Raw genomic sequence first — 25,474 nt, forward strand, 5'->3', positions numbered from 1 at the left:
AACAGGGCTGTCAGCCTGAAGTGCCATGGAACACTGCTGTGCACCAAAAACCTGCACAAAGCTGTGCAGTGAATATACTGTGCGTCACAAACACCCATTCCAGTTTAACACACAAATTTCCATATACAAGCAAAGCCTGAGGTGGAAATTAGAAAAACTGCACAACAAAGCGAGTTTGTGACAAGCTCAGAACCTGACTTTCACCCTGCAAATATCCTTGTTCCCTCTTAACTTCCAGGCCATCTTGAACCCCAGCATCCTTAAGTTCATAAAACTGCAAGAGAACTTTGAACCAGCAAGCCAGTCTCCTCTCCAGTCAAACAGAGCCTACTTAACTCTATCAAGCAGTCATCTTTTCTTCAAAGGTTCACTTCAGATGAATTTATACAGGAAGCTTCCAGATCTTAGCTGTAGTGAAAGTTAATCTACAGCCGTGTTACTGAAAGCATTCTTGTAACATTATAAACTATTTCAATTCAATGCCACTGAAACACAGCAAATAATGCTTTAGTGTCTTTAGTTAAAGGCCACACAAATGCAAAAGGCTTGTGCACTCTTCCAAGTATCTATAAATTGACAGTGCAGCTCAGGTTGAGGCATGCTATTTTAAAGGCTCCATGTTGAACCCCCAGGGCACTTCAGTTTCCCAAATCACTGGTTCTCAAACTTCTCCCAGTGTACTCCTTCCTGCCTACAAGCAAGGATACGTTCTCACCTCCTCACTCTCTCCCATAAAAACAGTTGAGAACTGCTCCTTGGCAGCAGTTTCCACACCAGCATCCTGCTGGGGTTCCAGTCCTAAAATCTGACTTAAAGCATTCCCAGAAAGATGTAATTTGGGCAGAGGCAGCTCTGGGAAACATGACCACACTGAAAAATATGCCTCTGTTCCCATTCTCTGCACTACCTGGAGCTGTGATGAGAAGTTTCAGTCTTCCTGGTCTTATCCTTCCACCAGCTGTAACCTCTGCACCTCCCATATTCTGCTCCCAGAAGCAAGAAGTGACTTTCTGTCCTACAGTGTGAGCAACACTGTCTTACATGGGCTTCCTTATCCAAATATGACCATCAACATAATCCTCAAAAATTTTCTGCCACTTATTTTCATGATTCAAAGTCATGCAAAACCAAGAGGCCACATAATCTGATGCCAATGAACTAAAACTCCAAGCTGCATCCTCTTTTTTTCTTTTTTTTTTTTTTTTTCCTTTACTGAATCAGTAGCAGCAGGCATGGTCTGTTAAGAAGTTCGGTGCAGGGTCTCACACGCCTTCCCTATCAACAAGTTGCATTTCAAACTGCTTGCTTTAAAGTCAAGAAAGAAAGAAAGTATCAGAAAGAACTTCAAACTGTTTTCCAGGTTGCTGGCACGGTCACTGAAAACATTTAGTCCTGTAAATCAGCAAGGCTGCAGAAGAAAACCCTGGTATGAGTTCTGTGAGGACAACAGGAATAGGCCTGAGTCACTAAATGAGCAGCTACCAAATCCAGACAATATCTTCTTGTCAATGTGTATGATTGCAATTGTAATCATGTTCTAAATATGAACACATCAAAAGCACCGTGACCTTTCTACTATGAAATTACTTTGAAATATTTTAGGGCATTTTGGTTTTAAAGTTAACTCACATTCTGTCTCAAAAGGCTGCTTGTAAGTGAAAAAAAACAAACCCAAAAAACAAACCCTAGGCTTGTTTAGAACAGGATGAAAACAGAAAAGTTTCCTGCCTTGAAAACTAGATAGATCTGAGTGTTTGGGCTAACTCCCCTTTGCTAAACTTAGCCCTTCTGTGACCCTCAGGGAGGAATGCAAGACCTGTCTACGTTATCAAGTTTATAAGGATTACACTTTAGCATAAACAACAGATCATTTCTGAACTTCACTCTAAAAGTCAAATTCCTGACCATTTCTCAATGCCACTCTTCTACGTTCCTCTCTCTCAGTCCCCCCTTTTTTTCTTCATGTTTGGTGAATGTGAGACTATTAGATTCCTGACCACAAAAGAAATTACTTCTCCCGCTCACTAAAAGCTTGCCACTCAAACCGCTGACAAATCCTCCCACATTTTTCCACCTTCAAGTCTGAGTACATCAGTACACTTTGCTGAATATTTCCCATATTGCTCATTAAAATAATTGGGGTTTGTGCATGTCTGGCAGGAGGGAAATAAAACTCACCAAGAAATACTTTATTTCTCAAATATATTATTTAAAATATAGTTTGTTCGTTCTACTTGTTTCAGCATTTAAATTAGATTTAAGGATCAGAATGATGCAGATTTACAAGTTAAAGAACCATATTGATGCTCCTATAGGACTTGTGGCAACAGAAACTAGCATTAAGACTATTATTTGCTGAAGGTTTCTTTTTTTTGGGCTACGGCTTTTCAAGTTCAGACTCATCAGTTGAAGTGAGGGAAAAATCTCTTCAGCTATTTTTGTTACAGGAAAATACTACTTCACCACTGGCTCGGGAGGGGGAAGGGGGACGATGAACCAGAACCTCCTGATTTGTCCCACAGATCATCCTTCGAGACAAAGAGCATCTTTGCTAATTATAGAAAAAAAATTTAAACTAGGAGCAGTTGAAAAACTGTTTCTCAGCATGCTCAGTGGGCATTAGCTGCGATTTCAGCAGCTTAGCAAGTCCCACCCCTGTGTGAGCTCAGCAGGGAGGCCTGGAGCACTGCACATTCTCCCTGCTCAGCAGGGACAGGGGCTGCAGCTCGGCTGATTTGCTACAGGAATACTGGAAAATTGCCACCAAAATAGCAAATCCTGTGGAAAAAAAACCAACCCTAACCAAGATCCCCCAAGCAGCTTCAATAAGGAATTAAAAGGAAAAAGTGGAAAAAAAAAATCTCAGCTCCCACAGTTTCAAAATGCTGAACTCTTGCTGCATTATGGTCTGGGGCTTTTTCCATGATCAAAACAAGCAAAAGGTTTAGGTTAAGCCAGATTTATACAAACCCGTCCCTAACAATGCAAGTGCAAACTTACTGTGCTAACTCTTGCCACAAGTTGGTCATGGGAGCCAAAGACTGGCTGTAGAATCTGTAACAGCTGTAATACCCATAGCTATTTTTCTTTTAATTTGGAAGAGGGGGAAAAAAACTAAATAGACAAGTAAAATACAACAGAATTTTTATTTTAAAATCAAATAGCAGCTGAAGTTTCATAGGGGCAACTGAGACTTAACAGCTTACACACTGTACACTTAAGCACGTTTAGCATTTCAACCCAAGCACTGCTACTACATCTTGTACACATAAAGAACAGTTTGCCTATTGCAATCTTTCTCATACACTGCACACAACACAGCATTTCATTGGCAAAATTTCAGAGTTACACACACAAGCAGCACCAGAGTAAAAACACAAATGTGCTTTTGTAATACAGCAATAATGTCATGAGAACAATGATTTTTGAATTTTCAAACCTCTGAACAGTCATTATGTTTGTTTTAATATTGCCAGAATAGATAGAAACATTTTTATCTCATCACATCATTCAACTCAAGTTTGTAAAAGTCTGATCATCCAAAATGGGAGAAAGCACAGACTGGACAGATTAATAAATTACATGTCTGGGACATCACACTTTTAGTTCTCCCTTGCACATTCTGCACCTGGAACTTTGAATTAAAAATGTTTTTTTTTTACTTCAAGGAACATTTGGAAAATTTAAATCCATGATAGCTGGTTGGGTTTTCTCCCTCCAGAAAAAAAGAGCACAACTTTTGCATGTTCTGAGATTCCAGTTCAATGCCATCCCTTTCCTGTGTTTTTTCAACTTTGACCTGTTAGTTTTAAAATAAAATCTTGCAGTAACTGAGGCTCTTTTTAAAAAGTGATTCAAATGTACATGGGATTTCATCACCCCACCTTGCAGTAGGGAAATATCAGACAACATTAGCTAAGGAATATTACTTTCAGGTCACTTGGGATTTGACAGTAAAATGAAGAGCCAGGGCCTTGTCAAAGCGGTGCCAGTTATCCAACAGAATGTGAGGCAATGGACCAATTCCCATTACAACCTACAGAGAGACTGTAAACAACCTACAGAGAGACTGTAAACAAAGACTAAAGGGCCATGAAGATCACTTTCTGTATTTCATTAAAACAAGGAGCAGTTTTCATACTCAAAATTCAGAGTTCAGTACTGGTGTTATGTCACTCCAGGTTAGGCAGCAGATGACACCTCCAGCCCCAGAGACTGGTGTGTTTTAGGGGGGTTAGAAGTTGCTCACCCCACCTTGTGAGGCAATTTTTGTGCTACAGATCCTCAAATATAAAAGCTACTCAGAGTTTGGCATCTACCACATGATTGCTGCCAGTCAAGCGGATTTAAGGGCATATTTTAATCTCTCACATTATTCTGGTCCTGGAATTTTTTGCTTCGAGCTCACAGTAAGTCTGAGTTGGGTAACTCAGGCCAGGGCAAGGGGCTCCCCATGATAGGTGTTAGTTTACAAAGATGGCAGTGTTTTCTAATGCTAATGTATTCCCATGCTGCATACCTCAACTAACAGTTTCATCTCTAACAAACGAACTGGAATATGCTGATAGCTCTAACTCGACAGCACAATATCATACAGACAGGGGCCAGTGCCAAATGGTTAGTTAAGCAGATAAGAAAGGCACTCATTCTTCCTTTAAAAAAAAAAAAAAAAAAAAAAAAAAAAAAGGAAGCTATTGCAGTCAGGCAGACAGAGTGTGGATGGGAGCTGGCAGATTCCACAATACAGAGTCACGTCAAAAATGGCCTCCTGCAAACTGTTCCTTCAAGCATTTGAGTCAACCGAAAGGGAGGAATCTTTCCCATTATCCACAGGAGTTTTACCTCCCTATTCCACAGCAGAGCAACATTTCCTATACATTTTGACATAAAAGCACGTAAGAAGCTCAGAGAATAAATTGTACTCTGCAGCAGAGGAAAACTCCTCTCCCCACTTTCTGTTTCCAGTCCTAAAGTTGAGTCGGGACTTTATTTTGACAGTTCCCTGGTCTGTGAATGGAAAATCCCTCCTCAGCACTAGCAGGCTGGTGTCTGCTGCACACACCCACTGCACACAGCAGAAATTCCAGTCAATAAGGCAAGTGGGGCCCAGGCGCTGGGAGGGGAGGAAGGAGACATACAAACAATAAGAAAAGCATCTGGCTCTGTTACTGGCTGGGAAGGAGGCTGGAGTTCAAAAAAGACACAACTGCAGCCTTCACTTCACAGGAAGATCATATCAATTCTTGCTGCCCTACTTTTCACACAGACCAAAATATGTGGAAAGGGTAACTTGGGGCTTCCAACCCACACTTTAATGCAATTCCATTAACTCAAGAATGGTGATGAAACCCACCTTGGACATTTTTGTCCCACAGGACCAAAACATATCCCTGCTCCTGCTTTAGGCCTGTGGAAACAGCCCAAAAAGTAAAGGCCTTTGCTGAACCATCCCTCTACCACCACACTAATGGAGGCTTCTCTGCTGTCCTTCCCTGGAGATAGCAGCCAAGTCTAGTGAAGCTTTTCTCATAGCAACCAGAGCTCCAGAGCCAACAGCAGCTGCTGTCACTGCCTTCAACGCTTACCCACAGGATCCAGAGCACAGCAACACCCTCCTCCCTGCACCTCTACAGCAAAAAAACCCTGAATGCTGGCAACAAGATGACTTCCTGGGTCAACCACAAGAAGAAGAAAAAAGAAATCCTAGTATTTCCTATACAAGTGAAAAGAGGAATCTCTGATTATTGAAAAAAAAATAAGAAATTCCTTTTTTGGATTTAGATTCCGGCAGCAACACCCAGCCAGGGTGGGGGCAACTGCCTGAAATAATGTACCAGCACACCATCAGACACCAACATCAAGTTCTTCCCTCACCCAGGGAGAGAGACTCGCCCCCGCCGTACCCCCAGCGCTCTCATTACATCATGGCCCGAGCCCGCAGCGGCCCCAGGAGCCCTGCAGCACCCCGTGACCTCTCCAGCCCCGCAGAACGCGCTCTGCCCCCCAGCAGCGCAGCCGGGATCTCAGCTGGTGTCAGAGAAACACGAGGACGCGGCCGGGAAGGGGCTGCGAACCCCCCCACGCTGCTACACCCATTTCCCCCGCTTGCACAGGGCCACACGCGGCCTCGCCTCTCTCCCTCCCCCGGGACGGCGAGACGCTGCCCGGCGCCGCTTCCCCACCCGGCCCGGCGGTGAACTCCGGCCACCGTCACCCAAGGACGAGCCGCCGGTCGACAGTGACCTTGCCGGTGCCGTCGGGGGTCGGAGCGGGGCCGGGGCGCGGGCACCGCGGCGGGGAACCCCCCCCTGCGCCGGCGGCGGCCGCGGTGACGGGCGAGGAAATGCGGGAGGATCCGCGCTGCAGCCGCCGGCGCCGGGAGCGGGGTTACGGAGGAAGGCGCCGCGCGGGTACCATGAGAAAGCAGAAAATGCAGGTCAAACACCGCCTCCACCGAGGCCTGGAGGGGCCGGCGGTTCGGGGCGGGCGGCCACAGCCCGGAGGCTGCCCCGAGCCGGACAACGACCCCCGCGGCCCCTCGGGACAATGCGAGGACACGGGGGCGCGGAGAAGGCCGGGCTGCAGCGGGGCTTCCCCGGCGCTCGCCTTCACCGACAAAGCCCCGCGGCCGCTCCAGCCCCAACTCCGGCCCTGGCACTGCACCGGCCGCCAGCGTCCCAAGCCCGCGCACCGCCGGGCCCGCCATGATGCCCGCACACCGGGCCGGACCGGGTCAGCTCGGGCCGGGCCTCCGGGGGCACGGCGGGGCGCTGCCGACCGGGCTGCCAAGGCAGCGCAGAGCAGAGCGTCAGGCCGCGGGCCGCGCAGGAGCCCCGCGGCCGTCCGCCCAGCCGCCCGCCCCAGCGTTCCCTCCCGCCGCCGGGTACGGCCGGTTCCCGCCTGCCCGCGCCTACCTGGCCGGCCCGTTCCCCGGGCCCCTGCGCGGCACCAGGCCCGGCTCGGCGCCACGGCGTGTCCCGGGCAGCCGGCGAGAGCGAGCGCTCAGCCGCGGCAGCGGCGGCCCCTCCCCCGGCGGCAGCGGCGGCTTCTCCCCGGGCCGGGCGGAAACGGCACTGGGTACACGGGGATCCCCGGCGCCGGCGCCAGGGGCGCCCCGGGCACGCCCACCCCACTCCCCGTTGGCTGTCACGCCGCCGCGTCCCGCCCCGCCGGGGCGCCCGCCGCCGCCACGACCCCGCCCTCCCGCGTTCGCCATTGGCGACCTCGCCTCGCGGCCCCGCCTTTGCTGCCGCCTCATTGGGCTCCACGCGTCCGCCCCGCCGCGCGCCCCACGGTCCCGGCGCCACATTGGCGCGCGGCGCTGCCACTCGGCGCGGGGAGCAGGGGGGCGGCCGCCGGCAGCGCCGACGCGATGCGGGGCGGGCGGGCTGCGGCAGCGCCCGCCGGGCGAGCCGCGCTACGTGCCGAGGGGCGGGGCCGGCGGGGCGCGATCGCTCGGCGCGGGGCGACTCCCGCGTCGGGACACGTGGCAGAACGAAGGGGCGGTGCGGGGGGCGGCCGGAGCTCTGGGCGGAGGGGGGCGTAGGGCGCCTGCGCGGCGCCGGCGCGCGGGGCCTGCCGCGCGGCACGTCCGCGCGCGCGGGTTTGAGTGGGAGGGGGGCCGGGCTGGGGGATCCCGTCACGGGGTCCCGGCGGGGCCGCCTGGGGCTGAAACCGCCCCTGCTCGAGCCGGGCCGGCGGGGCCAGCGCTCCCACAGCTGGCCGGTCGCCGTCCCTGGAGCCCCGAACAAAGGCCGCGGGGCAGTGAGGCGGAGGGACGGCCCCTCCGCGGTAGGAGGGGCGGCCGAGCCGGGCAGGAGGGGCCCCGAGGCGCTCGGTGCCCGAGCTCGGCCCAGGGGCTCCGCCCGGTTCCGGGGCCCGCGTACCGGGGCTGCGGCTGCCCGCAGTGAGCGATGCGTGCGGCCCGTAGCGCTGCAGGCCGCGGGAGGAAGGGAGTGGAGCCCGGGCGCGGAGGGAGCCGCGGGATCACGCCGGGGTGCGCAGCCGCCGCCCTGCTCCGGGGTCGCTCGGCAGAGGCGGCGCTCGGGGGTTGCGGGCGGGCGGGCAGCCGCCCCCGCCGCGCCAGCCGGCCCGGCCCCGCCACCCCCGCGGGAGGGCGGTGCGGTCGCTGCGGCGGGTCCCGCGGTTCCGCGAGGCGGGGACAGCCGGCTCGGGTCACGGTGCGGCGATCCAGGCGTGCCGCAGGCTCTGCGCGGCGCTGGCGCGGCGCTCGGGCGCGTAGTGCAGCGCGGGCAGCAGGAAGGCGGCGAAGGCGGCCGCGTCCTGCGGTGTCCAGCCGTGCCGGTCCGCCAGGATGCCGGGGAGGCTGCGGGGAAAGAGCCGGGAGAGCCGCAGGAGCGCGCCTGGCAGAAACAGCGTGGGCACAGCGCCTCAGTTACACCTGCACGGCTGAGGCTGCCGCGCCTCGCCTCAGAATTAACCCAAAGCATCCCGAAAGATCTTTGCCTTCTTCTTGGAATTATCTCTGTAAGCGCCACCTGCGCTGCCCCTTGCAGGTTTGGCTCTCGGGTGCTTCGCAGGAACCCCCTTTTCAAGCTAGTGTTTGGAGTCTCCCTGAGTACTTCTCTTAGGTGAGAGTGTGCCAAGAGTGCACAAAGTGTTCCCAGAATAACCATGCTAGAGCCATTGCTGCTTGTACCCTGTGCCTGCCCACAGGCACCCGCATGCATCATGCTATTTCAGTGTCAGAGCCTGCAAGACTCTTGTTGAGTATGTTACATGCCAGGCAGCTCTGTGGGGCCCAGCTGAGCGTATGACTGAGCGAGGAGCAACCCTCGTCCTGGGGAGTGCATGGTGTAAATACAGTGATTCAGGTTAGGCATGTGTGGTCAGGCCTGGTTGGTTCACAGGGAGAGTGAATGTAGAGCTAGTTTTGACTCATTTCTTTCGAGCACCATAGAAGACATAAGTGTGGGCAAAGGATATGGATGTGCAGGGAGGTGCTTATTAAATTCCAGCCTGGGACCAGCTCTAAGCGCTGAATGAATTGTGGGTAGGCTGGTAAGCATGAAAGCAGAGAAGGATGATAGGCCAAATTGCAGAAGGGTGGAGTCATGTGATGCCTTGTGGTCAGAGAAGGGTTTCAAGACTCATGAGTCAAAGAGAAAGGAACTGGGGAGAATAAAGCAGAAGAGATGTTGCAGTTGGGTCAGAAGACTAAATATAGCAGCCACATTGGAAGGATATGAGTGGCCCATTCCTGGTCATCATTGTTCTCTGTCAGTGAATGGGTGAAGTGCAGCCTGTTACACACTCTTCAGCCTTCTTGGCATGGAGCTGTTTCCTGTCTGTATTTCCACTTTCTCCAGATCCAAAGGAGAAAGAATGGAAATGCTTTCTCTGTTTGGTGCTTGATACGACCATTTTTCAGGATTTTGCATTCATCCCAGGAATGCTCATGGATTGCAAAGAGGGCAGGTCAGGGGGTTGTTACTGCTCTTTATGAAATTTCCATTTATGTTCCATCCCTGCTTGTAGCCTGCATTGTGTGAGTAACTTTTGGGGGAGTTCAGCATGAGCTGAGTAGGAGTGTGTCAGAGATCTGCAGTGATTTTTAAAATAAACTTCCTTATGCCAGTTCTTACCTGGCCTGCTGAAAAATTTTGTTGACTTGTTCCATGAGAAAACAATTTGAGGAGGAATTCTTCCCAAGAGTTCAATAATACGAGCAACATGATCTAGATGGAGGGAAGACAAAATTTAGATACAGACTGTGACACTTCTGTCAGTGAAATGAATAAAACTCATGGAGTCCTACCATCATCTCTGGAAAAGTATTTCCCAGGTTGAGGATCAAATAGACACTCTCCAGTTGCCATTTCAAAAGCCTAGAAATGGAGTAGCACTGTTAATTCACTAATTGTATTGCAGTTTTCTTTGCCCAGTAACTGATAGTGCCCTCTTTATCACAAAAAAATGATCCTAAAATGTGGAAATATACTGGCTTGATCTGTACCACAGTCAAACAACACCTTTAGCTCCATCAGGATGAAAAGCAGCCTGTGCCTGATGCATGCAAGACTCTGAGCTAATCTACATGGAGTGTGAATTGCCTCAGAGCTTAAACTAAATTAGGAGTTGTGCCAGCAGCAGACTTTTGCCCTAAAGTGAATGAGTGCCAACAGCCCCTTTTGCCTTCTCAGGAAGGAAGGATAAATGGACATGTGGATGCTAAGGACACGCTGCCCGGGCCAGGTGAGCTCTGTCCCCTCCCCTGCAGGCAGTGTTGTCCCAGTCCTACCAGGCAGGCTGTGCTCCAGATGTCCGCAGGGGTGCCGTAGTCTAATCCAAGGAGCACTTCCAGGGCCCGGTACGGCTGCGTCTGTATCTCCTTGGAAAAAGGCTTGTACTGAAACAGAAACAAACTCCTTAAACCAGTCACAGCAACACTGGGGACACAAGCTTCTTGTGCAGTGACAGGACATTGGGGACACAAATGAATGCGTGTTCTCAGCTCTGCACAGGGCACAGCCAGCACATTCCTGGCCCCACTGACACCAGTGGGAATCTACCTCCCACCATTTCACACTGAACATAATTATACATTTCTAATTGTAGGGACTAACTGCAAGGTGGAGAAACATCCTAAACTGACAGTGGCTCAGTGCATAGCTTGGAGCTGAGAGTGGCAAACACAACACCCCCCAATATCAGCATCTCTGAAATAGCTGTTCTGCTGTAAAGGGACAGACAGACACACACACAGAGTGTGGGATGGAAAGAAGCACACAGCATCCCACATTGTCATGGGATTGAGACTTGGAGCAGACTCACTGTCCAGCATGCGCTTCCTAGATCTGCAATTTTCACCTCTATGCTCATTAAATCAGATTCTTCCAACTGATTGCCAAGATCACCTCCTAGATGGGAAGGACAAAGAGAAATCAGGTCTTTCTGAACCAGCAGAAAGACCTGATACACACCACTTACCACAGGAGAGGTACGTCTTCCTTCCCTTAAAGTTTCTCGGCCTAAAAGCTCCTAAATACTTTGTATCATAAATCAAATGCCACCCCTCTTTTTTGAAGGACCCCCCAAAAAAACCTGGTGTCCAGTAAAAACGTAAGAGAATGTTTGGGAGAACAGTAGCTTGGAGTGGAACAGTGTGACCATATGCTCCTGTCCTGCTGCAGGGTTCCTCTAGCACCAAGGTTAAATTACTGTGGGCCCAGAGGAGAGCACCAGTCAGAACCAAAACATCTGTAATTCCTCCTCAGCCTTCAGCAACCCTGGCTGTCACAGGCCTTGGATACAGCCTGCTTGGCAAGCAATGTGGAGGTTACGCTTCCATATGATCCCAGAAAAAGGTAATTCCTGGTTTAGTGTCTTACAGTGAGCTGTCAGCCTATGCTTAACATTGTGCTATTCTGCTCCAAGCAAAAGACTTGGTCACTAATTTAGCATTCCTTGATTGCCCCGGAGTTTGAGAGACAAAACAACACTGTCATGGGAGAAATGCTCACAGGAGAACACAGTGCAAGGATAATATGAAAGGTCTCATTGCTGGGAGATGAGATAATCTCTCGTGAAACTCTCCAGCTCTACATCTCATTCAATATTCGCACCATTCTGTGCACATAAAGTATGGCTCAGAAGGCCTTGAAGATTAGCAGCACATACGAGTCTCCCACAAACCTCAGAAATGAGGGAAATAAAGAGCAGGAGTGTCATACAGCTCTCTGATCATGCCTTTTTGTATGTAAACCTTTCAGCAGCTGAAAATATCAGACACGTAGAACTGTTCCATACCTAAAGCCTTGAGAGTGAACTCTGAGGTCGTGGTGGGGCTGTCAACAGATATCTGTGACCTGTAGTTGTCCTTCACACAAACCCACCACACTTCTGTAGGCGCCTTGAGCCCAGCCTGGTGTTTGTGCTAAGCAGAGAAAGGAGAGACCTTTCAGCAGCATCAGCTGCCTATAATGTTTTGTACTGGCTGTTGTAGGAGATGTGAACCTTTCCTAAGGCATCTGTACCTGCTGCCTCTCATTTCTCTCCTGCCAATAAACACCTAAGTCTAGTTTTTTTTTGTTAAAAAAGGCCTGGAATGCTCACCTGCTCCCTTTAGCCCCCCTCCTGTTCCCTGGTCGCAGTGGAGTGTGGCCATGAGAAGCCTCTGGAGCCTTTTGCTGCGCCCACAGAGCAGGATGTTCTCCGGTTTGATGTCTGCGTGGATGATGCGGCAGCACTTGTGCAGGAAGTGCAGCCCTGCCAGCACCTGGCCAAGGAGGCAGCACTGTCACACCAGCCCTGGCAGGGTCCCCACTGCCTCTCCTGCCTCAGCTCTGTCCCCCCAGAGCGGGCATGCACAGTGGGAATGCAGGTCAGGGACAGTCTGGGCACTGGTGGTAACTAAATGGTTCCTGTTGGGGTGGCCTATGGGAGCAGGCACAAGGGTTTCATCACCCCACTCGACAGCAGAGCCCCAGGAGCAGGTGGAGGCCTGGAGAGCCCAGTGAGGAAAGGGCTGTTTGGGGTGACACACAGCAAGAGGCAGTGTGACAATCCACAGATGGGCAAGCCCAGGGAGGTGGGAGGAGGGAGGGGGCTATGAGGAGGCTATTATGATTACCAAGCTGAACTTTCTCCTGAAAAAACATTCTTGTTTGTAAGGCTGTTGTGTCCTGGGACCTCTGTGCCTTGCCACTGATTATAACCAGCCCCCAACTTCCATCTGAATCACAGTGACATGTAAAGGGACTGGTGTCAATGACAGGCATGAGAGGGTGTCCCATCATACAAGGAAAGAAGAAGACACAGGATAACACAGACAGGAGGGGGAGAGACCATGAGTGAGTGCAGAGAGAGGATTTCAGGGCCCTGCAGGAGAGCCATGTAGGGAAAGAACAGCTTGTGATGCAGCCGGGAGAGCCTGGCCTGTCATGGGGGAGAGATAAACAACACCTACCAGAGATGAACACTCATTATCAGAAATCAATAACAGAGAAAAGGCTATGGGGAGATTTAGGTTTGTTTTTTAACACTCTGGTCAGTCATAAAGGACTGGTAAATATTCTCAGTATTATCAAATTCTATTCTGGGATGAACACCAGCCCCAGGGAAATATCAGCCTTAAATGGTAACTGTGAAATGTGGGGAAAGATTTAAATAACTAAACTGGAATGAATCAGAAGTAAATACTGCCCTGGTGCTGATCTGAAGGGGGAAAACAGAACGGAGATTTTACAATTAAAGCAGACAAAGTATCAAGCAAAAGCTTGAGTATGAAATGGAGCATAGAGGTAATGCTACTACATTTTTGTGTAACTTACTCAGGTGTTAGTGGAGCTTCTTTAGACAAAGGAGAGGCTACTACAGAAAATAGGATGAAGGAGGAAGCAATTTTCTTTCTTAGTATCCCTAGAAGGGCACAGGAATCAGGGTAGCAAATCTTCATCTTGGCAAGTGTGCAGACTTCTGATGAATCTCAGCACGAGAGGCAAAAAGTAATTTTAACTGTTCTGAGGCCTCACTCAGGTTTCCCATTCCTTAAGCAGAGCCAGCCCTGAAGAAACTCATTTTTCACCATCCTTTAAATAGGCACAACACATCCTTACAGGGGATGAAGGAAAAGTTGGCTCTGCACAGGGAAACTTCAATATGGAAAGAGAACCAGCTGACCAAATCAGCAATTTAGAAATTCATGTAAAGATGGAAGGGAGACCTTGAGTGCCTTCAGTGGTACCATGCAGAAAGCTGCTGGAGCTGACAGTGCTACCATGGCTGGATGCCAAGGCAAATGGCAGCAGCCTGGCATTACTGCCAGAGGGGATTTCTCTGGGCAGCAGGAGGGCAGAGATGGTTTGCCCACAAGAAGCGGAACTATGGCAGCCTGTTTGTCCCCTGCTACTTCTACAAGCAGCAGAGAACCCAATGATTACTGAGCTGATGGGAACAGAAGTGCCAGCCCTGACTCCCTGGTGTACATCTGCAGGCTTTTGGCACTTTGTGGCCCTGACTGCTTCCCAAACCTGAGGAGGCTGCAGGCTTAGGCAGTAACACCCAAGTCCTTCCCCTTGGGAGGAAGACTGTGGCATGTCCCACAGCCAACAGCCCCTTGGCACCCTTGCCTGATTGCAGCTGAGTTCTCACCTGCTGTAAAGACTTTTTCACAAAAGACAAGGGCAGTCCCTGGGCTGTGTAGTTTCCCATCAGACATCGAATGGAAGGACCCAGCACCTCAAATACCAGGCAAGCATGTGGGAAAGAGTTAGGGATTCGCTAACAAGGAAAGGTGTTAGCACCACCCCTTTGCCTTTCACCAAAGCAACCAAATACCTCCTGGTTCAGCCTCTCCCCTCCAGCCATGCCCATGTGCCCGGGTCCAGCTGCAGCCCTGCCCATCCTCCTCATGGCCGCACAGCACTCAGGCTTACACCATCCTGTGGCTCTCCAAGGCAAGCCCAGGCTTTGCTGGCCCAGAAAAGCACTCTCTGCAGAAGGATATGGAAACCATTCTCTCCAATCATTCTGAAGTCATCTAACAAACAGACGATGTTTTCTCCTGCCAGGTCCTTCTTCTTCATGCAGCTTACCTGAGGGGGAGGATTCCAAGAAAGCTGCAATCAGAGACCTATATGTGCACAAGGACACTTTGCACCTGTTTTATCCTGTCTGACAGACTTTCTCTTCTGGCACTTTGTGACAAATCCCATGAAAACAACATCAGGAAAACCAGGAATGAGTTTCTGTATGTTTTGTCTTGCTCTTGACCAGGTGGGACCATCACAAGATCGCAAGGAGGTGCTCTCCCAGGGGGCTTGTGCTCCCAGAGCACTTACCCTGGTACAGCAATTCATGCTGGTTTTTCCTCTCTTCATGGCCACAACTGCCAGGGTTTTGGTTTGGTTCATTTTGCAGATGCCAGATCCACCTGCACCAGTGCCAGAAGGTTTGTTCTGGCACAACAGAAGTGAGCAGTCCTGGAAGCAGAGACCAGATCATCTCTTCTGGCAGCTCTGCAGGCAGTAAGCCCCATTGCTGGTGGGAACAAGCCTTGGGAAACAGCTGTGTGCTCCTGAATGGGCAGGCATGTCTCTCAGAATTAATAATAAATCAGGGGTAAGGTTCACTCTCTACACAGGGTTGTGCTGATGTGTGGAAAAGCAGCCCTCTGATTGCATTAAATTAGTGCCACTTGGTACTTCCTCTTGCATCACTGCATCTGGCTCATCTCCTTTTAGATAGGGCCTACAGATTTACAGGTGTTAACTAAACCTTTCTCAAACCTGTTGGAGAAAGGCCACAGAGTAATTTAAAATGCAGAATTTAATAGCTTTTCCTCATCTGAAGCTGATGTAACTTTGTATATGAACAAACTTGAAGAATTGTAACCACAAGCTTTCAAGAACTAGCAGTTCAAGCCAACTTCAAAGGCAACTTGCTACAACCCAGATATAGCCACCTAATTATCACCTCCATTAGCAGAGGCCTGAAGAAGCTTTCTGACTTCAGATGTTTATTATGTTTTGGTACATCGTATCTTTTTCTATTGCAGATATTTCCTCTTACTTCAGTATCAGTGTTGTGGTACAGCAATGTCCCCTGAGTGATGTTCCTCTGTGATGATACAGGTACAGAAGACATGCTCCCATCTCCTGCTTAAGATCATGACCACCTTCTTCTGTTGATTATCCACCTTATCATTCTGCAGATTCCTCCTTTTTGCTGGATTTCAGTCTCAGCTAAAAGAAATAGGCTGACAGGGCAAGTGGGACATGTCCCAGTATGATGCAAGAAGGAGAAAATTCCTGTTTCAGAGGCCAGTGATTTCTATTAATTCCCCAGCTTTTTTAGGTGGGGAATAGGAAAAAAAATAGGGTTTTTTCCTATTCCCCACCTAGCTCCTTGGACTGAGACCTGCAGGCAGAGGGGATGCTGATGCTGATACTCAAACCTGAACTCAGTGGCCACCCAGGAGCACAGCATAGAGCCACAGAGCCACAGAATTCACTTACACAGCGGAGGAAAGCAACCTCATCCTGGGCACTCTCAGCAAAGCCTTCCCTGCTTTTCAGAACCTTCACAGCTACCTGCTTCTTCCTCCTGGGAAATGAACCACAGCTGTCAGCCAGGGCATGTCAGTGGCCCTGACCAGCAGCACTTCCTTTTCTCCCAGTCAGCCAGCCCTGGGCTCCCCAGGGAAGGTGCTGCCCTTCTGCAGGAACACTTGGCCTTTGTTTGCAGCACACCAGGCCCATGGGCATCTCTCCCTCTGGCACCTGGCAGCACAACTGCCCCAGGGACCAGCAAGGGACTGGAGAGAAAAAGAACATGGATACTGCAGGGTCTAAACAAGAAAAGAAAATGTAGAGCAAGGGCTGATCCCACCTTATTTACATTTTTTGATTTCTGGGGACCAGCTCTGTTTGTTGCACCCCACTGATCATGCTGTCAGGTTTCCCCCGTGCTCAGGCATGCCTGGCATGCTCCCAGACTGTGCTGTGCTGTTCCTGCAAGAGGGGCCAGGCCCACCCAGGATCTCAGCCACCCCTTCCCACCTCCCTGGATGGCACTCAGCCCCTCACCTCATGTCCTGGCACAGCCAGACAGTGGCAAAGGTGCCACATCCCAGCTTGTGCAGCACCTGGTATCGTGTGTTGAACACCTCTCCGTCCTGCATGGGGTAGTGGCCTCCTGTGGAAAACCATCACCAAGAGATATTAATGACACCTCTAAATGCTCTTAGAGTGAAGGAGCAGCTGAGGACAGCCTGAGAGGTCCCAGTGGCCTCCTCTAGCCTGGCATGATCTCATCTCTGGAGCCTCATGGCCAAGGACTGACCTGTGTGCTGGGCTGATGGCACCTCCTGCTGCACCTGCTCCTCCATGGCCCTGGAGCACGGCAGGTCCTGGATCAAGGGGATGGAGGCAGTGGGACACCAAGCTGTGGGACACGGGCAGTGTGAGCTTCAGCACTTTATTCCTTTCAAGAGAGCTGCAGGGTGGCCGTACCTCTGCTGTGCCCTCACCCCTTTCTTTCCCAATCCCTTCAGCAGCTCTTGGAGTCAGGCTGTTACAAACACTTTTGGCACTTCAGGGAGATAGGGATTATTTTAAGAGTTCAGAAGAGGAAAGCTGGCAGGCTGGTCCCAGGCCAGGGCCAGGTGGGAGTCTCAGGTTTCCTAGTGTGTGTTTTCAGGGGCTTAGCGGGGTCTGTGGGATCCCCTCCCACAGCAGGGAAAGCACCTCCTCCCTACTCCCATCCTGGCTGAGGAAGGAATTTGGGCTTTGGCTGGCAGGAGAAGGCTCCTGCTCCACAGGGGTGTGAAACAGAACTTGCATTCTAAACACTACAGGGCTGCTCCTCTGCCCACAGTGCAGCCCTGGGGCTGGAGCACGGGTTTGTCACTGACCATCCTGTGACATCCCAGCAAGGCCACAGGACATCCTGGCAAGGGACTGCTCCTGGGGTTTGTTACTATGACAGTCCAAAGCATAAACACCAAGACAGCACAGACAGACTGACCCAACTGCTGTCCCCCAGTGCTGCAGCACTGGGGTAGGGCTGCATTCAGTACTGGTCACCTGAAATAGCAGCCCAGAGCCCTTGTTGCTAATGAAATACAGATTAAAGCCACAGTAGCTGGGGCACTCCCAACCCAGCCTTTCATAATTTGGAAATGTCACTGGCTGTACAGCTGAAGCTTCGGGCTAACACACATTGTCAGAACTGGAGACAGGTGATAGTAATGCCCACAGAGCATTAGCACAGGTAGAAATATTGAACTTTAAATCCTCCAAGTCAGGTCACTAAAGCTAAGAACTCATCTGAACCAGGAGATTTTCAAAAATAGTTATAGAGGGCTGGCAGTGCTGGTGGCAGGGAGTTGTTCTGGAGCTGTAACATCTTCCAGCTGCTGAGACAGAGCACCTGTTTTGACTCAATGTTTTGACTTTTCAAAACATTGAAGTTTCTTTCCATGTGCTGATGTTCCTCTCCCAGCACAGCAGCCAGAGGCACAGCCTGCCTTTGGCACCCAGCAAGCTCTGGGTTACTCTGTTTACCCATGCCTGCACAGAAGTCTGAAAGGAGCTCAAAATGCCTCCCCCTCCTCATATTTCTACACCTCTTACCCTTGCATTTATGCTGCTCAGAATCAGTCTCTGGGTATAAACCCCCTGGATGCTGCATGTCAGGCCACTCTTTACAGTAAATGCTCCCTGACATCTCTATGAAACAGAACTGAAGTCAAAATTTTCCTTATTTGTGCACAGACTAAGCTGATCAGTATCCTCACACACTCCTGCACCACCAGCATCTGCCTGGGCCTTCTTCACTCACATCAAGAGGACAGCAGGGCCTGAGCTGAGAGCAAGCAAGCTTTAATCATGCAGCTTACCATTCACCTGCCAAAGGAAAACTCATGGGTATGTGGAGATGGGAGTTCAACAGCTTCTTCCCTTGGTGGAGTATTCTGGTGACAGGAGACTTCAGTCAGAAAATAGGACCCAGAGGCAGACCCAAAGTGCAAGACTCAGCCCTAGGGTGGATGGAGCTTTTGGGCAGTTCAGGCCCTGGTGGCCCTGTTGCTGCAGAGGCAAGCCAAGTGTGTCCTCAGGCATGCAAGATTTACCTCCATCCACCCTCTCTGGATGGAAGCACTGGCAAAAGATGAAGAGTGTTGCTATGCAACTTGGTACAGGAAAGTGAAATGCACTTTTCTAAGCTTTGTGATAAAGGACAATTGGTGCTTTTAATCCTTCATTTCTCGACACTTTCACATTAAATACAACTTATTTTGCTTTTGTCATTCCAACTGTTTTGTGCAGGACCCACTGAATTGCTGCAGGCCTGGACTAGCTCAGAGAACTTCAGCCCAAGAACTGCTGCTGCCTGGCTTGTGAGAGCCATGGACAAGGAATGATGCTTCACATCTGGCCTGGATTCCTCCACCCAACCTGCATGGAACAGTGTACAGACCTGCCCAACACCAGTCATGCCTTATGACACCTGGACCTTTGGAGTGGCAGAACTCACCAGGGCAATACACACTTTCAGCTCCTGCACCACCACAGAGCTACAAGCCCTGGCTGAACACAGCACCCCTGCAAGTCACAGCATGCAGCACCCAAGCAGCCCCAGCAGGGCTCTGAGCCCCAGGGCCCAGCACAGACTCACCCTGCAGCAGCTCATGGGTAGGACACGCCATTCCCTTTGTCATCTGGCTCGCTCTGGAGCTCCCCAAAGTGAGATACCGGCTGGTCCTGCTCTGATTTTAGTCTGCACTGCCCCAGGAGGGATGGCCTTGAGGCCACCAAACTTCTGCATCGCTGGATGGACGTGGTGAGGAGCGGGGCAGGGTATCAGATCACAGCACCACTTCTGGGAACAACCTTGGCTTTGGGAGAGCAGGGGACCTCAGACAGCTGCGGTGGATTCACTTTACTGCTGGCCTCTCCCTGCCTCCCTGGCAGCAGGCCTGTCAGCCTGCAGGAGATTCACAGTCTCCACAGCAACTATTTATAGCGGGAAATTCACAGCTCTACCGAGATGGAAACAGAGAAATCCTCCCCCTCTGCTGTGCCTTCTCCAGACCCAGAAACCGTGGGGCTGCCTGACTCTGCCCCCTGCTCCCAGCAGTGTATCAGCAGGACGTGCTCTGCAGCACCATCTTCTGCCTGGCAGAGCCATCCCTGCTCCCCAGACCAGCCCCTGTGCCACACTGCCAGGCCTGAGGAACCTCAGCCTCTCCAGCAGTGCCTGCACACAGTCCAACACCATCACAGCATGGTGCTGGTGGCCACAGAGCCCCTGCTTCCCCTCTTCCTGTCTCTTGGAGAGCAAACACAGCAGCATCCTCCCCACAGCCCTGGGGGCACACGAGCATCCCAGCACCACCCAACACAGGGGAGGAAAAGGCCACACACAGTAAGAATCACATTTTTTTCCCCCACTGCCACAAGCTGCAGGCTCACACCGGAGCTGGGCACGGCCTGGCCTCCTCCCCCTCACGGGGGCCCTGGGCTCGCACAGCTCGGGTTTCCTGCCTGAGGCTGCCGAGAGCAGGCCCCAGCCCTGCAGCAAAGGGTTAACCCTGCCTGCAGTAGCTCTGCTGCAGCTCCAGGCTGCCAAACCCAGGCCAGGGCCTCCCAGAGTGGCTCTCCCCCTGCCTGTGCCCCTCTGCTCTCACCTGCCTTCCCTGCACTAAAAATACCGAGGGAGGGGGCAGAGGCTGCGCCAGGCCGGGCGCTGAGGCCTGCGGGGCAGCGGGCAGGGGACAAGTGGCTTGTGACCCCTAAAAGGGCAACAAGGACACACGGAGTACAGAGAGCAGGGACTAAAAGAGGGGGAGAAGCAGACTGTACAAAACTCTGCTAGTAAAGGAAGGGGAGGGAAGAAAAGAGGACAGATGGGCCAGGAGCCAGATTGCTGTCTGGGAAGAACTGTGAAATTCATTTAAGAATTAAGTTGTGCTGGTAAATTAGGGGCACCGGTTTCTGTCTCATGCTGGTGACCAACAGTGACAACAGTGAAGGTTCAGCAATGCTTACCCACAGTGAGAGACCACAGCCAGGGCACCATGCGGCCCCAGGGCCAGCCCAAACTGTCTGTGGAGGGAGGCTGCCTGCTCCCCTGGGCAGGGATGGTATTTGAGCCCTGGAAACTGCAGAGGGATGCAGGTGGAAGGAGGCACAAGGTTATCTTGAAGAAACACAGCCTAGGGAGGAGGGAAAAGCCTCACTCCTCACACAGCTTCCAGGTCCTGGTGCTTCAGAGTACAGTTTCCACTTAGGAAGAAAAAGAGGCAAATACATTCTGTGTAATTTGCAATTGCATCATCATGCAATACCAGCACGACACAGAGGTTGTATATTAAAATTTATTGAATTATTGTGTAAGAATTCTCTTTATTAAAATCATTTTGACTCTAAACTGATTATTTACAGACAAAACCTCTTATATCACCAATAGATTCCTACATCTCAGAACAGTATCTACAAACAGTTATTACACTATGTAACAAAATTCAGATTTTTTTTTCAAGCTTTTTATATTAATTATTAATTCAAACTTGAGAAAGACAGTACCTTGGGTGCTCTGAGCAGAACCTAAGGTGTGGCAGGGCATAAATGCAGGTCAGGCCATACCATAACAGACAGACAGACACCAAGTCACAAGGCTGGGACAGAGCAGAGTCACCACGACACAGACTAGGAAAAAGACTACAAGAGCAAATGCCCTGGGTGTTCTGGAAACCAAAATAACCATCCCCACAAGAAAGGCACACATTAAAAAAAAAAAAAAAAAAAAAAAAGAGAAAAAAAAATACAACAACAACAAAAAAAAGCATCTTGCTGCAACCAGGGCACACCCTGAAAAAGATGGCATTCCACCAAAGCAGCAGCATCCAAGAACCCTCTATTTTCATTTAAAAAAATCAGCCATCATTTCTACCAAAATAAAAAAGCTTTCAGGTACAGCCTAAATTTGCCACCAGACAGATGAAAGGAGGAGCTCTCACATCTACATCACGTGGGCACCAGCTGTGCTTCATCGAGCCAAAGGGAGAGACATTCAAATACACGAACGGAGATTTATCTTAACACTGATCAGTTCTCAGCCTTTCACCCAGACCACAGCAAAAGCAAGTCCCTCCCTCTGACCACAGCACTAAATAAAGCCGGGTGCCTGCCACGGGGAACATCGAGGTCCTGGGAGTCCCAGTGGAGCAGTGACATCCCTGTGTCCCACAGCAGGCTGCGGTCGCAGGGCTCTCTCTGCTGGTGCCCACTGAACTTGCTACCTGTGAGCAAACAGGAACATCCAGACAGGATTCTCTGTCCTTGCCAAGGAATGTCTGGTTGGTTGTGGAATCAGGCAGAGATTGGGAAAAACTTGGAAGGATCAGGAGGAATAAATAAATAAGTTTTTCCCTGCAATAGGGAATTTCATAATAAAACCTGTTTTGTGCAAATTTAAATGCAACAGAACCCTGCCACAGAAATGGATTTTGCCACAGGAGAGGGGCACGGACGGAGATAAGAGGGGCCATGCCTAAACACCCAAGCTGATCCCAGTGAGGGCCTTCAGTGTGTGTCCTCAGGGAGCAGGATGCTGTATCTACAACACCAAGGACAGATGGATGGGAGGAGATGGGCACTACCAGCTGTCCACCCTCACTGCACCTGCAATGGGCAGTGTGTCCTGCCCAGCCATGCAAGGACAAGCTGAACATGTTAAGTAAGTCAATCACCTATGTTGAGCTCTATTTTTAAGTCTTGATTACCAATCTAATAAAAGCAGACTTTCACAGATACACTTGGAGAAAGGAGATGATTTCCAACATCCAGGAACACAGAAGCAAGGAGAAGGTGGATACCAGTGGGAGGTGGAATGAGAATTAAGCCTCAAGCCACTCTGTTCTGGGAAAGTGCAGAGATAATTCTGCAAAAATAGGGGCAGACACTGACAGTCTGTAGAGCCAGAAATCCAGCAGAGATTCTGTGGTGTCTGGCAGACACTGAGCAAGTTGGAGAGGCCACAAACCAGGCCTTGTTTCCTAGGGCAGAAAGTCCATCCACCAACACACACAGGGACAATGCTACTCCACCACTATACCTGCACCTGCCTCAAACCAAGGAATCTCCTGCAGTCCCTAAAGGAATGGGCTTTACTAACATGCATTGTATTGGCTTTTTCCCATCCAGCAGTCCTTTCCTCAGCTTTCTGGGGTCACCAATTCAATCAGATTTAGTCAAGACAAAGGTTTCAGAGATGCTAAGTTCCCATGACTTTTGTGGAAATGGATGATCAGGCAGGAGTGAGATCCTAACTGGTCCTCACCTGGGCAAAGAGGCAAACTCTGCAGCCCCATTTTTGCCTGGCAGCAGCCAGCCAGCCACCCTGCTGCTCTGTACAGCAGGATAGGAGCAGAAGGTTGCACAGGGATGCTCATACTCTGGGCACACCATGTGCCTGGGAACACTGCTATACTGCTGAGAGAGGCTCACAGAAGAGGAACAGAGGCCAGCATTAGCCTGCTCCAAGAACAATTCTGCAACTGCACAGAACTCACACAAAGCCACAAGGCTGATGGAGCACGCCTGGAATTACTGCTATTTGCAATGTAAAGAGAGGTAGGGATGTGATCCTGCTCTGTTCCAGCTCTGCTCCCTCCTGGCCCACACAATCACCACTTCAGAGTAGTGGCAGAGGAGTCAGACCTGGACCTGCCCCAGGCACACAGGACATCAGTGTGGAATTAGCAGCTGGGGGGGCAGCGGTGGGGTGAGCAGGAGAGAGAACAAGTAAATCATCCTTATAAATTAGCTCCTAGAAGGGCAGAGGACTGTTCACAAAGTGGAGGAACTCAGGAGGGAGCAGTGAGGAGCTGCCCAGTGACAGTTGCCAGCTAACTGTGCTTGTGCCTGCTCCAGCCCTCTCCTCCATGCACAAATCATTCCTTTTTGCAGGACACCCAACCCTCCTTGGGAACATCATGGTTGTGCTTGACAGCTCCTTTGAGTTCACAGCTCACCGAATAACCCTTCTGTGTGCCACAAGAGGAGAGTTTGAGCAGTGGAGCTGAGAGTTAGGTGTAAGGCAAGCCTAAGAGAAGAGCACAAAGAGAGCCTGGGGCTGAGCCATGGGGAAAGGCGAGCTGCTGGTACGACAACGGAGACACCTACAAGTTATCCCTGCAGACAAAGCAGTGGAGAAAACTGCTCCAGTGCTGACAGACGTTTGTCAGTAGAAGTGCACAGAGATACTTCTCCAAGAAAAGCTTTGTCTCAAAGCCACAAAGTTAAACATTCTCCTTTAGCATTTAAATACATTAACTTTGAGGGTATTTACAAGTCCAGTTCAGAGCAGCAGAACAGCTGGACACTGGAGGAAGGGGGAGTGGCACAAGGCATTTGTTGTGCTTTTCCAAAGAGCAGGGCAACCTCTGACCACAAGGAACCAGGAAGACAGATCCGAGCTGAGTCAGTGGAGACCGAAGTGAGCCAGGTAGCGACTCTCAGATACTGCAATTGTCCTGAGGGAAAGGGTGAGGGGTGCTGTTCATTTACAGTGGGCCCTGTGGCAAACACCCATGCTGGTGAGCACATTCCAGCCAAGCAGGTGCCACACACGAGCTGTCAGAGACCAGGGCACTGGGGAACAAGAGCCTTTCACCACTGGACATTCTCCTTTCCACATCCAACATCTGGGACCAGCAGGGACATTGCTGCAAGGAGTTTCTCAGGAGTGCTTGCTAGCTGGAAACAGAGGTTAGCACAGCAATCAACCCAGGAAAAGCTTCCTGATCCCCAAGGAAGTGAGTGGTTGCAGCAGGGAGTGTTCCAGCACTGGAAAGGGCATCCATGCAAGGCTGAAGACTCCACAGACAGTGCTCAATGTTGTCACCTGGCTCTTCAATAACATGGTTTGCAAACTTGGCACATTCACATCTGTAGGAAGGACCTGTGTGGTCCCTCAGCAGTCTGCCAGGGAAAAACCAGAGTTTGTCCTTGTTTTTTGTTTCATTTTGCTTTTAAAAAGAAAAAACAAACTGTAAAAAAATATTCTCTGAGATGCAAGGACGCTTGTACTTTGTACTGCCTTGGCCATCCCCTTGCTCACGTCACCCGCAGGTTCCTTGGAGAGTCTGGTTCCAGGCAGCAGGACACCCTGTTTATCAACTGGGATGAGCACTGTCCCCATTCAGCCAGGGGAGAGCAGTCTGTCTGTGCCTGTCACAAATCTGTGACTTTATTCTCCACAGCTGCTGCAATCTGTTGCAGTCTATATCCAAGCTGCATCTTCTGTGCCGTTGGGTCTTCTTCCAAGGCAGTAATGATCTGCAACCACAGAGAGCTCACTGGCAGCCTTTCTCCAGCACACAACACCCAACCAGCTGAACACCATGCATTATGGAGAACCTCAAGCTGCAATTCAGCATGCTCTAGTCTAGAGTGGGTATGCAGTAATTAATCTCAAATTAACCACAAAAGAAGTATTCTAGATTCATTGTACTAACTTACAGACTTCACACGGCAAAACAAAAAAAATGCTAAACTTTCCACCTGAAAATTACGTCTTTAGTAAATTAACCTGAACTAACTGCATTTCTTCTTTAAGTAGAATATTTGGATATTGAAGTAAAAATAAAGAAGCACACATGAAATCCCAAGAGGCTCCAAGTTAGAGATAAGTTCTTTTTGCTGATCTCCTCCCTTGCTCTTTGATAAGAATAAAACAAACTCATGACATGAGTTATGCATGCCAATGAAACAATACACTGTTGGAATAGTCTGGCTGCTCTTAATTGTTAATTTTTTTTAGTTTGTTTGTTTGGGTGGTGGAAGAACAAAGGGATATTCATACCTGCTGGAAACACACACTCACCTGGTCATAGTACTTATTGATGTATTTGTACAATTCATGTAGAGCCACCAGGGAATTGAGGTCACCTGAGTAATTCTGTTTATAAGAGAAGAAATTAGACAAAACTGTGAGACACCTAACA

The 25,474-nt window shown here is 50.4% G+C and overlaps 3 protein-coding genes across 8 annotated transcripts in view; all 3 read right to left on the minus strand.

Moving 5' to 3' along the window:
* SETD5 (SET domain containing 5) overlaps nucleotides 1–7,149 on the minus strand; it is a 67,931-nt gene extending 60,782 nt beyond the window's left edge. Inside the window, exon 1 of one of the 3 annotated variants that reach the window (XM_074550546.1) lies at nucleotides 6,915–7,149. The gene's annotated coding sequence lies outside the window, so the exon portion shown is untranslated. The remainder of the gene's footprint in view (nucleotides 1–6,914) is intronic. The other 2 variants (XM_074550545.1, XM_074550547.1) reach the window with 2 other exon arrangements.
* An 893-nt stretch (nucleotides 7,150–8,042) lies between these two features.
* Nucleotides 8,043–20,733, minus strand: LOC106629455 (SRSF protein kinase 3). Its single transcript, XM_014268022.3, has 12 exons — nucleotides 18,362–20,733; nucleotides 16,804–16,905; nucleotides 16,548–16,656; nucleotides 15,978–16,065; nucleotides 14,468–14,555; nucleotides 14,113–14,219; nucleotides 12,076–12,238; nucleotides 10,795–10,880; nucleotides 10,262–10,369; nucleotides 9,779–9,848; nucleotides 9,606–9,698; nucleotides 8,043–8,363 (listed from the first exon to the last, which is right to left on the minus strand). The coding sequence occupies exons 2-12, from the start codon at nucleotides 16,847–16,849 to the stop codon at nucleotides 8,176–8,178; spliced, it is 1,146 nt and encodes a 381-aa protein (XP_014123497.2). The 5' UTR covers nucleotides 16,850–16,905; nucleotides 18,362–20,733; the 3' UTR covers nucleotides 8,043–8,175.
* A 95-nt stretch (nucleotides 20,734–20,828) lies between these two features.
* PLXNB1 (plexin B1) overlaps nucleotides 20,829–25,474 on the minus strand; it is a 77,251-nt gene continuing 72,605 nt past the window's right edge. For all 4 annotated transcript variants that reach the window (XM_014268060.3, XM_014268059.3, XM_014268056.3 and 1 more), the window contains 2 exons: nucleotides 25,354–25,428; nucleotides 20,829–24,806 (listed from right to left, as the gene is read on the minus strand). In XM_014268060.3, the coding sequence (XP_014123535.2) occupies nucleotides 24,702–24,806; nucleotides 25,354–25,428 (180 nt within the window). In that variant the 3' untranslated portion in view covers nucleotides 20,829–24,701. The remainder of the gene's footprint in view (nucleotides 24,807–25,353; nucleotides 25,429–25,474) is intronic.

This window comes from Zonotrichia albicollis, chromosome 12 (assembly GCF_047830755.1).
Source record: "Zonotrichia albicollis isolate bZonAlb1 chromosome 12, bZonAlb1.hap1, whole genome shotgun sequence".
Lineage (NCBI taxonomy): Eukaryota > Metazoa > Chordata > Aves > Passeriformes > Passerellidae > Zonotrichia > Zonotrichia albicollis.

What these genes read in the sequence shown, in the direction of transcription:
- LOC106629455 (XM_014268022.3), bottom strand. Translation starts at nt 16,849, where the DNA reads ATGGAGGAGCAGGTGCAGCAGGAGGTGCCATCAGCCCAGCACACAG. An exon ending in AGGTTGCTTTCCTCCGCTGT is followed by an intron (nt 14,556 to 15,977) that starts GTAAGTGAATTC and finishes CCTCCCCCTCAG; the next exon opens with GTAAGCTGCATGAAGAAGAA. An exon ending in GATTGGAGAGAATGGTTTCC is followed by an intron (nt 14,220 to 14,467) that starts ATATCCTTCTGC and finishes ACTCTTTCCCAC; the next exon opens with ATGCTTGCCTGGTATTTGAG.